The following is a 14,322-nucleotide window of genomic DNA, read 5'->3' as shown; positions in this document are numbered from 1 at the left end:
TTACAACACCAAGTTATAGTCCAACGATTTTATTTTTAAAAATAAAATCGTTGGACTATAACTTGGTGTTGTAAAATTGTTTACAATTCCTTCCCTATGTCATTGGTCCTAACATGGACCACAACAACTGGATCTTCCCCCTCCCTTTCCAAGTTCCTCTCCAGTTGCAGAGCTGTCAGATTGCCTGTTTGACATCAAGTCTTGGCTCAGTTATAATTTCCTTCAGCTTAACATTGGGAAGATTGAAGTCATGGGTTTTTAATGTTCGCCATAAACTCTGCTCCCTTGACATTGACTCCATTTCCCTCCTTGGCCTCAGTCAGGTTCAATCTGAGTGTCCTGTTAGACCCCAAGCTGAGCTTCAAACTCCAAATTCTCTCTATCACTGAGACCATTTATTTCCACCTCTGGAGCATTGCCTGCCTCCACCACTACTTTAGCTCCCTTACTGCTTTTTTCGCCTCCTGACTCAATATGCTCCACAAACTCCAATTTGTCAAAAATACAGCTGCCTGCATCCTGTCCTGTATTAATCCGTACTTGTTCACCACTCATAGGAACAGGAGTAGGCCATTCAACCCCTCGAGCCTGTCCCACCATTCAATGAGATCATGGTTGTTTTGTATCCTAATTCCACCCACCTGCCTTGGCTCCATATCCCTTACTAAAAAACTATCAGTCTCAGATTTAAAATTATTAATTGAGCTAGCATCTACTGCTTTTTGTGGGAGAGAGTTCCACACTTCTACTATCCTTTGCGTGAAGAAGTGTTTCCTAACTTCTCTCCTGAATGGCTTGGCTCTGATTTTAAGGTTATATCCCCTTGTCCTAGACTCCCCCACCAATGGGAAAAGTTTCTATCTACCCAACAGTTCCTTTCAAAATCCTAAAAACCTCAATCAAATCACCCCTTGACCTTCTATATTCCAGGGAATACAAGCCTAGTTTATCTAATCTCTCCTCATAATCTAACCCTTGAACCCCTGGTAACATTCTGGTGAATCTGCACTGCAGTCCTTCCAAGGCCAATATACACTTTCTAAGGTACGGTGCCCAGAACTGCACACAGTACTCCAGATGTGGTCTAACCAGGGCTTTGTATAGCTGTAGCAAAACTTCCTCCCCTTCCCTTTATCTTCTAGCCCTCCAGTTATAAAGGCTAACATGCGATTAGCCTTTTTGATTATTTTTTTGTACCTGCCTACTACATTTTAGTGATCTGTGTAGATGGACCCCTAAATCTCTTTGGACCTTCACTGTTCCTCACTTTTCACCATTTAAAAAATATTCGGATCTGTTCTTTTTTGGTCCAAAATGGATGACCTCACACTTACCTGCATTGAAATCCATCTGCCAGTTTGGCTCACTCACTTAATCTATCAATATCTCTTTGTAATTTTATGCTCCTGTCTTTACTACTTACTATCCCACCAATCTTTGTGTCATCAGCAAATTTGGATATATGGATCTCTATTGTGTTAAGTCATTAATAAACAAAGTGAATAGTTGAGGCACCAGCACAGATCCTTGTGGGACACCACTAGTCACTTCCTTCCAATTATAACCATTATCACTACTCTTTGTCTTCTACCGCCTAACCAATCTCCTAACCAGGTAAATAATTTGCCTTCAATTCCATAAGCTTTAATTTTAGCTAACAGTCTCTTATGTGGAACCTTATCAAATGCTTTCTGGAAGTCCATATAAATTATATCCATAGACATTCCCCTGTCTACTACTTTAGTTACTTCCTTAAAAAAATCAATTAGGTTTGTTAAATATGACCTACCCTTTACAAATCCATGTTGGCTCCCTCTAATCAGCTCAAATTTCTCGAAGTGCTCAATCGCTCTGTCCTTAATTATAGATTCCAATAAGTTCCCTATAACAGATATTAGACTAACAGTTCGATAATTTCCTGGTTTCTCTCTTTCGCCTTTCATAAATAATGGAGTTACATTTGCAATTTTCCAATCTAAAGGGACAATTCCTGAATCGAGAGAGCTTTGGAAGTTTATGACTAAAACATCTGCAATTTCCTCACCTACTTCCTTTAAAACCCTGGGATGGAAACCATCACGTCCTGGGGATTTGTCAGTCTTTAGTGCCATTATTTTTTCTAATACTGTTTTCTTGCTTATGTTAACTTTAGTGAGTTCCAGTTCTTGATTCATTATTAGTTTCCCTGGAATGTCAGGTAAATTATTCTCTTCCTCTACTGTAAAGACAGACACAAAGTAATTATTCAACAAGTCTGCCATTTCCTTATTTTCATTTGCAATATTACCTGCATCTGTTTTTAAAGGACCCACATTACCCTTGACTACCCTTTTTCGTCTAGTATGATTGTAAAAACTTTTGTGTTAATCTTGATATTCCTTGCAAGTTTCTTTTCGTGTTCCATTTTTACAGCTCTTACTAACCTTTTTGTCTTTCTTTGCTGTTCTTTATATCTCTCCCAGTCCTCTGGATCTACATTTTTCTTTACACTTTTCAATGCTCTTTCCTTTTTTTTTTATCACTCACCCCTTTTGTGGACCATGGCTGTTTTATTTGGTAAGTAGAGTTCTTGCCCCTTAGGGATATACATTGGTCCTGTATTAAGCTACATTCTTTTTTGAACACCTCTCACTGTTCATCTGTAGTTTTACCCGATAACGGTTTTGACCAGTTTGATGTTGTCGGTCTCTGTCTCATCCTTTTAAAATTACCTTACCAAAATCTAGAATCTTAGTAACTGTGTTAAGTTTCTCCTTTTCAGACCTAACATTAAATTCGATAATTTAAGATCACTGTTAGATAAATGTTCCTTTACTGTTAGACTATTAACTGACTCATTATTAAGTCTGGCTCATTACTCATTACTAAATCTAGTATGGCCTGCCCTCTTGTTGGTTTTAGAACATATTGTTCCAGGAAAGTATCTTGAATGCACTCAACAAATTCACTACCTTTCTGACTTGAGCCACTCTGCTCTTCCCAATCTATATGAAAATTAAAGTCTCCCATTAAAACAATTCTGCTACAAGCCTCTCTAATCTCTGAATTAATACATTCTGACACTTCATTGCTGCTATCAGGAGGCCTGTAGACAACTCCCATTACAGTTTTAAGTGTTCTCTTCGCCCCCAATTCTAACCATAGAGTCTCCGCTAATTGCTTTCTTTTACCTATATCCTCTTTTACTGCTGTCCTCATTGACCCTCAATGGCTTCATATTTCACAACATATTAAATATAAAATCCTCATCTTCAAATTGCTCTGTGGCCTCATTGCATCTTACTTCAGCAACCTCCTCCAGACTTACTTTCCCACCCAGGCCCATATATCCTGCAATAAGGAGGGAGAGTAGTCGATTTGCTCTCAGGACTTATCATATGTCAGTGTGAGCCAGCCATCAAGAGGCACGCACCAATGATCTGGAGATGACATTGCTAATTCTCCCTCCCTCTGTGTGGAGGCACCTAGCCTCTGCTAAGTACCTCACCACAGCCGTGCAGCTGAGATCAAGAATTTAGCAACATAGGGGCATCAGCCCTAACTTCCTCTTAAACAGATGTAAAGATTCTTTTATTTGTACTTTTATAGTAAGGTGTGCATCAAAACTGAGAGAGGTTTAGTTAAAAATTTGTACTGGGGCTCTTACAATAATGAAGTGAGTAAATGCACTGCCTGGTGTGATGAAAAGACCAAAGTCCAGGAGGATTCCTGGTCAGTGTTTCATTAGTTGATCTCAGTTAGGGGGACAATGGGTCACTAAAACTAGTCTCAATATCCCTCAGCGATGGAGGGAAAAACGAGCCAATGCTGCAGCTCCTAATTGTTATTCCTAATCCTATCTGAAAAGTGTCCAAACAAGGACAAGATTGGGCTGGGCTGTGGTGTCCCCATGGTTGCAAAGCCTACTGACATTGTATAAACTTGCACATGAAGGCTGGTAACTTGGGAGAGATACTAGTGTGCTCCTGATGCCTATGGAACCATGCTCCAGCATAAGCCAGTGCCTTCAGACAAGGAGGAGAACAAATGGAGAAAAACTCTACTCTAGCAAAGGAATTAATATTCTTTATGAATTGTACCAGCAGTTCTAAACAGCTGAAATTGGGGTTAAAAATTGAACTTACATTTTGTGAATTATTTTCTCCCTCTAGTCTGAATACATGTACCTACAAAAAGGTCCTGAGATAAATATCTCTGTGAATTGAAAGAATAAATGGTAAGTCAATGGTATCACCATACCAGGTTCATCACCATCTGTGTGTTTTGTGCAGATAACGTTTTGACGATGAAACTCTGTCCAACAGTAAAAAAAAAAGCCATACAAAATAACTCAAGAACATTTCCCAAAGTAAATGAATGTCTGAAGTTAAACATAATTGGAAATCTGCTGTATGTCATGGTACCTTTTTAAACTAGTGTATTTATTAACAAAAATATTCAGGTTTAAAAATCTGTCAAAATTTATCTATTAGTTTTTTGCATAAATTACTTTATGTTTACCGTTTTATTATTTATATATTAGGATAAAAATTCCAGTGGTGGATTGCACCATCATAAGTGCATGGGTTAGAACTTCTGCCTCCTGCTCTCACTCAAATTTTGAAAATGGTCCCATTTAAATAATGGGGCAAGTGTCTGCACCTGTAGTGGCACAACAGAAGTACATGGGAGCATCATCTCCAAGAGAGCGAGCTGGAGGCCTGGATCATGCCAAACAAAAAGGATAATATTCTTCTGTTTCTCATGGAGCATTTATGGCAATACAACCTGTAGCAATGAAAATCGATCCTTCCTGGATCAATCGCTGTTTGCTTTTACAACTTTAGTCCCCGTTGTAGACCCACAGTGGGATATATCGCTGCTCTCAGAAGATTTAGGTCTCACAGGGAAGCTCAGGAACATCCCTGGAAATGTCCCAAATCTGCCAGCTGAACATAACTGGTGACTAGAAGAAGCACCTGCCCCTTCAATTAGCTGGGCATTGAAAGACGGGTGAAACTGAGTAGATCAGGTGCTGCCCACAAAACGATACAATTTTTGGGCTATTTTATTCCTTCTCTTTTAGGTTACACAATAGGTACATTCTGCAAGTTACTATATTATAGATCAAATAAAGTGATTTCAATGTTTAAGTGAGTGAGTAAAACTATGGCAGATGGAGCTCAATATGGGGAAGTATGAGGTCATCCACTTTGGATCATAGAGAAACAAATTGGAATATTTTCTTCATGGTGAGAGACGAGGAGCTATGAAGGAGCAAAGGAACTCAGGTGTCCATGTGCACAAAAACAAAAAGTAATCAAAAAGCCTAATTGAGTGTTGGCCTTTATCTCAAGGGGGTTGGAATACAAAAGTGAGGAAGTGATGCTTCAGTTGTAAAGAGGCTTAGTCAGAGCCCATCTGGAGTACTGTGTTCAATTTTGGGTACTGCATCTCAGGAAAGATATATTGTCCTTGGAGAGGGTACAGCACAGATTCATATCATTCAGGACAAGTTGCATAAACTTAATATGTATTTCTTTGAGTTTAAAAGGTTGAGGGGTGATCTAAGGATTGAGGTGTTTAAAATTATAAAGAGATTTGAAAGGATAGATACAGAGAAACTATTTCTTCTGGTGGGGGAATCCAGAACAACGGGACATAATCTTAAAATTAGAATTAGGCCAGGTAGCAAATTCAGGAAACACTTCTTCACACAAATGGTTGTGAAAATCAGGAATTCTCTCTCCCAAAAAGTTGTGGATGCTGGGTCCATTGAAATTTTCAAGACTGAGATCAATAGATTTTTGTTAGGTAAGGGTATTAAAGGATATGGAGCAACGGCAGGTAAATGGAGTTGAGGTACAGATCATCCATGATCTACTAGAATGGTGGAACAGGCTCAAGAGGCTGTATGGTCTCCTCCTGTTCCTAGAACATTAATTAATTAGACAAAATAACTGATGATTGATGCCACCCAAAGACTTCATGCAAAATGTTAAAATACCAATCTGCTTTTGTCCTCAATTTCATCACTTTCTAAAAAATGAATGTTGATGCAACTCTAACATGTCAGTCTGACAGTGTCATATTCCAAATGAGGAATTCCTGATCTTTGCCAAGCCATCAGGAGGTTAAACAAATATTTTGTATCTGTCTTCACAGTAATGGGGAACCAAGGGTCAAATGAGAGTGAGGAACTTAAAGTAATTAAGATTAATAAAGAAAAAGTACTGGAGAAATTAATGGGACTAAAAGCTGACAAATCCTGTAGACCTGAAGGCCTACATGCAAGGGTTTTAAAAGAGGTGGCTGCAGAGAAAGTGGATGCATTGGTTTTGATCTTCCAGAATTCCCTAGATTCTAGAACGGTCCCCGTGGATTGGAAGGTAGTAAATGTAACCCTGCTACTCAAGAAAGGAGGGAGAGAGAAAAAGGGAACCAAAGACCAGTTAGCCTGACATCAGTAGTAGGGAAAATGGTAGAATCTATTATGAAGGACGTAGTAACAGGGCACTTAGAAAATCATAATCAGAGTCAACACGGTTTTATGAAAGGGAAATCATGTTTGACAAATCTATTAGAGTTTTTTCAGGGCGTAACTAGGAGGTAAGGTGGAACCAGTGGATGTTGTATATTTGGATTTTCAAAAGGCATTCAATAAGGTGCCACACAAGAGGCTGTTGTACAAGATTAGGGCTCATGGGATTGGGGGTAATATATTAGCATGGATTGAGGATTAGTTAATGGACAGAAAACAAAGTAGGAATAAATGGGTCATTTTCGGTTGGCAGGTTGTGCAGTGCTTGGGTCATAGGAACTTAGGAACATAGGAACAGGAGTAGGCCATTCAGCCCCTCGTGCCTGCTCCGCCATTTCATAAGATCATGGCTGATCTGTGATCTAACTCCATTTACCTGCCTTTGGCCCATATCCCTTAATACCTTTGGTTGCCAAAAAGCTATCTATCTCAGATTTAAATTTAGCAATTGAGCTAGTATCAATTGCTGTTTGCGGAAGAGAGTTCCAATCTTCCACCACCCTTTGTGTGTAGAAATGTTTTCTAATCTCACTCCTGAAAGGTCTGGCTCTAATTTTTAGACTGTGCCCCCTACTCCTATAATCCCCAACCAATGGAAATAATTTCTCTCTATCCACCCTATCTGTTCCCCTTAATATCTTATAAACTTTGATCAGATCACCCCTTAACCTTCGAAACTCCAGAGAATACAACCCCGATTTGTGTAATCTCTCCTCGTAACTTAACCCTTGAAGTCCGGGTATCATTCTAGTAAACCTACGCTGCACTCCCGCCAAGGCCAATATGTCCTTCCGAAAGTGCGGTGCCCAGAACTGCTCAGAGTACTCCAGGTGTGGTCTAACCAGGGTTTTGTATAGCTGCAGCATAACTTCTGCCCCCTTGTACTCTAGTCCTCTAGAAATAAAGGCCAGCATTCCATCAGCCTTATTGATTATTTTCTGCACCTGTTCATGACACTTCAATGATCTATGTACCTGAACCCCTAAGTCCCTTTGGACATCCACTGTTTTTAACTTTTTACCATTTAGAAAGTACCCTGTTCTATCCTTTTTTGATCCAAAGTGGATGACCTCACATTTGTATACATTGAAGTCCATTTGCCACAGTTTTGCCCATTCACCTAATCTATCAATATCGCTTTGTAATTTTATGTTTTCATCTACACTGCTTACAATGCCACCAATATTTGTGTCATCGGCAAACTTAGATATGAGACTTTCTATGCCTTCATCTAAGTCGTTAATAAATATTGTGAATAAATGAGGCCCCAAGACAGATCCCTGCGGGACTCCACTAGTCACATCCTGCCAATGTGAGTACCTACCCATTATCCCTACTCTCTGTCACTTTTCGCTCAGCCAACTTCCTAACCAAGTCCGTACTTTTCCCTCGATTCCATGGGCTTCTATCTTAGCTAACAGTCTCTTATGTGAGACCTTATCAAATGCCTTCTGGAAGTCCATATAAATAACATCCATTGACATTCCCCTGTCCACTACTTTAGTCACCTCTTCAAAAAATTCAATCAGGTTTGTCAGGCACGACCTACCTTTCACAAATCCATGCTGGCTCTCTCTGATTAACTGAAAATTCTCGAGGTGTTCAGTCACCCTATCCTTAATTATAGACTCCAGCATTTACCCCACAACAGATGTTAGGCTAACTGGTCTATAATTCCCTGGTTTCCCTCTCCTTTCTTAAAAAGCAGAGTGACATGTGCAATTTTCCAATCTAGAGGGACAGTTCCTGAATCTAGAGAACTTTGAAAGATTATAGTTAGGTCAAGTGCAATGTGCTCACCTACTTCTTTTAAAACCCTGGGATGAAAACCCTCTGGTCCTGGGGATTTGTCACTCTTTAGCGCTATTATTTTCTTCATTACTGTTGCTTTACTTATGTTAATTTTATTGAGTCCCTGTCCCCGATTCAATATTAGTTTTCTTGGGATTTCCGGCATGCTATCCTCTTTTTCTACTGTAAATACTGACGCAAAGTAATTGTTCAACATGTCCGCCATTTCCCCATTGTCAATGACAATATCCCCACTTTCAGTTTTTAAGGGGCCAACACAGCTCCTGACCAACCTCTTTTTCCTAATGTAACTATGAAAGTTCTTTGTATTGGTTTTGATATCCCTTGCAAGTTTCTTTTCATACTCTCTTTTTGTAGCTCTTACTATCTGTTTTGTGACCCTTTGTTGATCTTTGTATCTTTCCCATTCGCCAGGATCTGTGCCATTTTTTGCCTTTTTGTATGCCCTTTCCTTATGTCTTATACTGTCCCTTACCTCTTTAGTTGTCCATGGCAGTTTTTTTTGGCAAGTAGAGTTCTTGCCCCCTCAGGGGTACAAACCGATTCTGTATCACGTTAAATGATTCTTTAAACATTTCCCACTGATCATCAGTCGTTTTACCCATGAACAGATTTGCCCAGTTTACTGTGGACAGTCTTTGTCTCATCCCATTGAAGTTGGCCTTACCCAAGTCTAGAATCTTAGCAGCTGATTCACTTTTTTCCCTTTCAAACACCACATTAAACTCAATCATGTTATGATCACTATTGGGTCTCAGCTGTTTACAATATATATCAATGACTCAGAGGAGGGGACCGAGTGTAATGTATCCAAGTTTGCTGGCGATACAAAGCTAGGTGGGATAGTAAGCTGTGAAGAGGACACAAAGGGCTCGATTTTCGCACCCCCGAGCGGATACGTTTGTGGCGGGGGGGGGGCTGCGAAAATCGGGGATTCCTGGGGCAGGTCTGGAGCCCGGCTCCAACCCGCCCACTTCTGGGTTCCCCAGTGACGCTCTGACATGTGCGCGCAGCCCCCGCATGTGGGACTCCCGCCGGCAATTAAAGCCGGCAGGGTGCTACTTAAAGTAATCATTAAGGTATTTCAGGTCGTTTAGAGATTCGCATGACATTTTAGGAGGGGTGGGATTTTGCAAACAACTGGGACTGTTTCCCGTACTGGGGGAAACACTCCCAGTTCAAATGGACGTGTTGCAGCCATCAGCCTGTGGCAGCTGCAAAGGTCCATTTGACAGGTGTGGGGGGGGGAGACCCTCAACACAGTGCTGTGACACATCAACCTGCACAGCAGGAGGGAGGGCAACCGCAGAGAGAGATGCGTCGCAGAAGGCACTACCCTCGCCACAGGGTCTACAGACCGAGGCTCAGCTTCCTGGGTCTCTCTGAGCAGCAGTGCACACGGAGGCTCAGAGTCACTCGACATGTAGTGGTGGACATCTGCAGCCTCCTTCATGCCGAGCTGCTCCCGGCTGGCCTGAGCACCATCTTCTTACCTGTCGCTGTCAAAGTCACCAGTGCCCTCAACAACTTCTCCTCCGCATCCTTCCAGGGTGCCACTGGGGACATCGCCGACGTCTCTCAGTCGTCTGCACAAAAGAGCCCTGCAAATACACCTACACCCACTCTGCAGTGACACAATGGGTGGCATCAGTTGTGGGTCTTCATAGTGATCCTTAGGAAAGGGCATTATTGCACAAACCAGACAAGATTCGCAAAGACGTGGCAGTAGTGGTGACAATATAATATGTAATGTGAGTTGATCAGAAATTAAATATAGGTAAAAACCATGACAAACCCTCAAACACCCATGTGCATTCCCTTCATGCTCACGACACGTTTGCCTTACGCTTCCTACTGCAGATATGTGATGCATGCCCTGTGGCTGCAGCACAGGTAGTGGCAGGTTGAGTGAGTCTGACCGTGAAAGAGATGCATGAGAGGGTGAGTATGAGATAGAACCATGAGATTGTATGAGGATTGGGTTGAGTGGTAGTGGTGGGATGAGTACTGGCGAGGTGAGTAAGTGCAGGTAAGATGAGGATGAGCTTTGAGTGGGTGTGAGGGGTGATGTGATAGAGTAGTGTTGGCAGTGCAGAAGGAGATGTGGGGTGGGGGTGGTGATGTGGCAGACGGAGTGTAGGGGAATGAGTAAGTGTACTCACTTTGGCTGACCTACTTAAGTCATTGAAGCGCCTCCTGCATGTATGCAGGTGCGCGATATGTTGGTGGTGCAGGTGACCTCCTCTGCCACCTCCAGCCAGGCCTTCTTGGTGGCAGAGGCAGGCCACTTCCTCCCACCTGCCGGGGAGAAGATCTCTGTCCTCCCCCTCCTCCTCACCCCATCCAATAAGACCTGGAGTGAGGCGTCATTAAACCTGGGAGCAGCCTTCCCCCTGGGCTGCTCCATGCTGTAATTTTTCCTATTTCCTGCAGCATCAGTCAGTGGAAAACTGCCCCTTTAAATAGGGCTCCTCCAGCTGACAACCTATGCTGCACATGCGCAGTCTGCCCGCTGCGCAGCTTTCCAGCACGAAACCCAGAAGCACAGGTAAGTGGCTCCAATTAGCCTGCGATTGCATGTGAAGCACCTCGATTTCACTGGCGTGTTACCCACACGCCCAGTCAACCCCCCCCCACTGTGAACCCGCCGCCCTCCTAATATCGGGCCCAAAGAGTCTGCAAAGGGATATGGACAGGTTAAGAGAGTGGGCGAGAAGTTGGGAGATGGAGTATAATGTGGGGAAATGTGAAATTATCCACTTTGGTAGGAAGAATAGAAAAGCAGAATACTTTTTAAAAGGTGAGAGACTAAGAAATGTTGATAGTCAGAAGGATTTGGGTGTCCTTGTACACGAATCACAGAAAGTTAACATGCAGGTACAGCAAGCAATTAGGAAGGCATATGGTATATTAGCTTTTATTGCAAGGGAGTTGGAATATAAGAATAATGAGGTCTTGCTGAAATTATGTTGGGTTCTGGTGAGATCACACCTGAAGTACTGTGCACAGTTTTGGTCTCTTTACCTAAGGAAGAATATATTTGCCTTAGAGGGGGTGCAACAAAGATTGCTGGAATAAGAGGGTTGTTCTATGAGGAGAGATTGAGTAGAATGGACCTATATTCTCTGGAGTTTAGAAAAATGAGAGGTGATTGCATTGAAACGTATAACATTCTTAGAGGGCTTGACAGGGTAGATGCTGAGAGGCTGTTTCCCCTGGCAGGAGAGTCTGGAACTAGGGGTCATAGTCTCAAGACAAGGGGTGGCCATTTAGGACTGAGATGAGGGAAAAATTTCCTCACTCAGAGGGTTGTGAATCTTTGTAATTCTCTACCCCAGAGGGCTGTGGATGCTCAGTCATTGAGTATATTCAAGACTGAGATCGATAAATTTTTGGACACATAGGGAATCAAGGGATATGGGGATAGCGTGGGAAAGTGGAGTCGAGGTAGGAAATCAGCTATGATCTTATTGAATGACAGAGCAGGCTCTGGAGGCTGTATGGCCAACTCCTATTTCTTATGTTCTTATTGTGTATATTTTCCTCCAGTCACTGATGTGAGTGAAAAAAAATCAGTATAAGTGAGAAATGGGTTTCCCAGGGTTGTCATCAGAATTTAGAACAAAGATTTATTTTCTTTAAAAAGTAAATCTGCGGGCTGGGGCAAGGAAGGAATTGTACAGTTGGTGTATTGGATTATGGTGTTAGCTGATATCTGTATTTATGCTTCCTTTAGTCAGCGGGTCATGTGAAGGCTTCAGGCAAAGTACTGGGCAGAGGAAAGATACAAATCTGGCAGTAGGGAAATTGTGAAGAGTTCCACCAGGCCTTGCACTTCGGCACTCCTACTAGTAAACCAGAGAACAGTAGGAGGTGGAGGCTCTGCAGGGTTATTGGTGTGAGTGACTGAAGGCCACAAAGGGAGAAAATGAAAATAATGGAAAAGCAGTCCTGCTACTATTTTCAATGTGGTTGGACTGAGGGAACTGTGCTTGTCTGCTCTTGTCCACCTGTTGTCTGATCCCATTTGCCATGTGATTGATGGATCAGAGATAGATATGATTGGTTCACTGTCACATAGTACCTGATCTGCAAAGCAGAGGCAGGGCAGCCTGGGTAAAGGGCAAGGTTAAAATCAATTTTAAAATAAGATTTCAAAAAAGCCTTTGTGAAGGTAAATTATAATTTCTTTCTAAATTATACTGAATTTATGAAATACCACTCCTTTTAAGGGAGAGTGAAAAAAATTAAGGCTCCCAATTTTATAGGGGGCTCCATTAGTCTCCTCCCATAACTCCAGTGAGAGTTTGGCAGAAAATGGCAAGGACCAAGTTGTGCGTTTGGTGGGAAGATGGTAAGTGGCACTGCATCACACGGTTGCTCAGCCACTAGTCTCAATTTTGCCCTTTCACCAATTGCTGCCTGGCGCAGACAGTTGTTGTAAATATATTGGCTATTGTCAATGTAGAGAAACTTCCAACACCAATAATAAGTCTCTACCTGACCTCAGGATCCATTTAGACCACTTCCCCATTGGGAACAGCTGAGCTGTGGTCTTAAAGGGACAGCCCAAGTTTGCAGTTAAACATCACAACTATGTTCCAGGCAACTAGACTACTGTCAAGGGAGATCAGTTAGTATCTATATTCTCCAAAGTAGAAATTCTTTTCTGTATCCTAATGTATTTTTGCGTCAATTTAATATAAATGAATATACAGCGTAGGGTAAACTTTGCCAGCAAGGCCTCACACGCAGCCAGTGTATATCAGAAAATTGCAGGCAGTGTGCCTCTAATTTGTTTGATATTACCGGCAGTGCAGGGCCTCACATATTTTACCCTTGTATGTATAATTCCAATATTCCAGCATGGCTTGCGTGTATAATTCCAATATTACAGCATGGCTTGCGTGTATAATTCCAATATTCCAGCATGGCATGTGTGTATAATTCCAATATTACAGCATGGCTTGTGTGTATAATTCCAATATTACAGCATGGCTTGAGTGTATAATTCCAATATTACAGCATGGCTTGTGTGTATAATTCCAATATTACAGCATGGCTTGTGTGTATAATTCCAATATTACAGCATGGCTTGTGTGTATAATTCCAATATTACAGCATGGCTTGTGTGTATAATTCCAATATTACAGCATGGCTTGTGTGTATAATTCCAATATTACAGCATGGCTTGTGTGTATAATTCCAATATTACAGCATGACTTGTGTGTATAATTCCAATATTACAGCATGGCTTGTGACCTCTTTTATGCTATATTTTTCCCTCCCTCTCTAAAATGCAACTTCTCTAAAACTTAACAGGTGATAAAATGCCAACAAAATGTTAAATTCACAAGAATATAGATGAACTGCTGCTGACAGCTTGTCATAATTTTCCATGCCTTAGCTATTATTTATTTGTATTTTGACAGGACAATATTTTCCTGTTCAGAGTAATGGCCACAGTGAAAGACAGACTTCAAATGTTGATATCTAATGTTGGCAGCAGTCGATGGAAGAAGTAAAAGGGGATTATTCTGGTTTGAAAATGGAAACTAACTTTGCATTATACTGTGCAAAAAAGTTGCTCTTCATTGCTTTTTTGAATTGAAAAGGAAACTTGGACATGTTCAACTGCATCCTTAATCATTTAATTTCATTGTTTTAAATCTGTGGTATCTTCAGCTGGTGATGTCTACCCTTGAATTGAAACATTTTGATTTTTTTTCATTGGACTCAATCACACACATTGAAAAGTTACTTGCATCCTAGTTTACAGGCCATCTCAGTTCTCAGTTACAAGGAAGCTCTAGAGTTTTGTTTAGTAGGAAAAAGCATGTCTTCAGTGAGAAATTTAAAATGATTATTTGAAAATTTTAAGTTTACATAGTTTTAAATGTCCTTTCATGGTTGAAAACTAGAAAAAAAGGTTTGAGGAATTAAAACAAAATGTTTCTGGCCCATCTCTTCACATGAAAAAATATCTATCT

General features: G+C 41.3%; 1 protein-coding gene across 1 annotated transcript in view; it reads left to right on the top strand.

Annotated features, from left to right (window-relative positions):
• The window catches only part of LOC137332208 (electrogenic sodium bicarbonate cotransporter 1-like), a 127,332-nt gene extending 113,263 nt beyond the window's left edge, over window positions 1-14,069 (top strand). Inside the window, exons 21-22 of the mRNA XM_067995904.1 lie at window positions 4,152-4,216; window positions 13,765-14,069. Of these exons, the coding sequence (XP_067852005.1) occupies window positions 4,152-4,205 (54 nt within the window). The 3' untranslated portion in view covers window positions 4,206-4,216; window positions 13,765-14,069. The remainder of the gene's footprint in view (window positions 1-4,151; window positions 4,217-13,764) is intronic.
• Window positions 14,070-14,322: the final 253 nt, after the last annotated feature.

This window comes from Heptranchias perlo, chromosome 14 (genome assembly GCF_035084215.1).
Source record: "Heptranchias perlo isolate sHepPer1 chromosome 14, sHepPer1.hap1, whole genome shotgun sequence".
In the NCBI taxonomy this organism is placed as follows: Eukaryota; Metazoa; Chordata; class Chondrichthyes; order Hexanchiformes; family Hexanchidae; genus Heptranchias; species Heptranchias perlo.
This window is presented reverse-complemented; position numbering and strand designations above follow the sequence as displayed.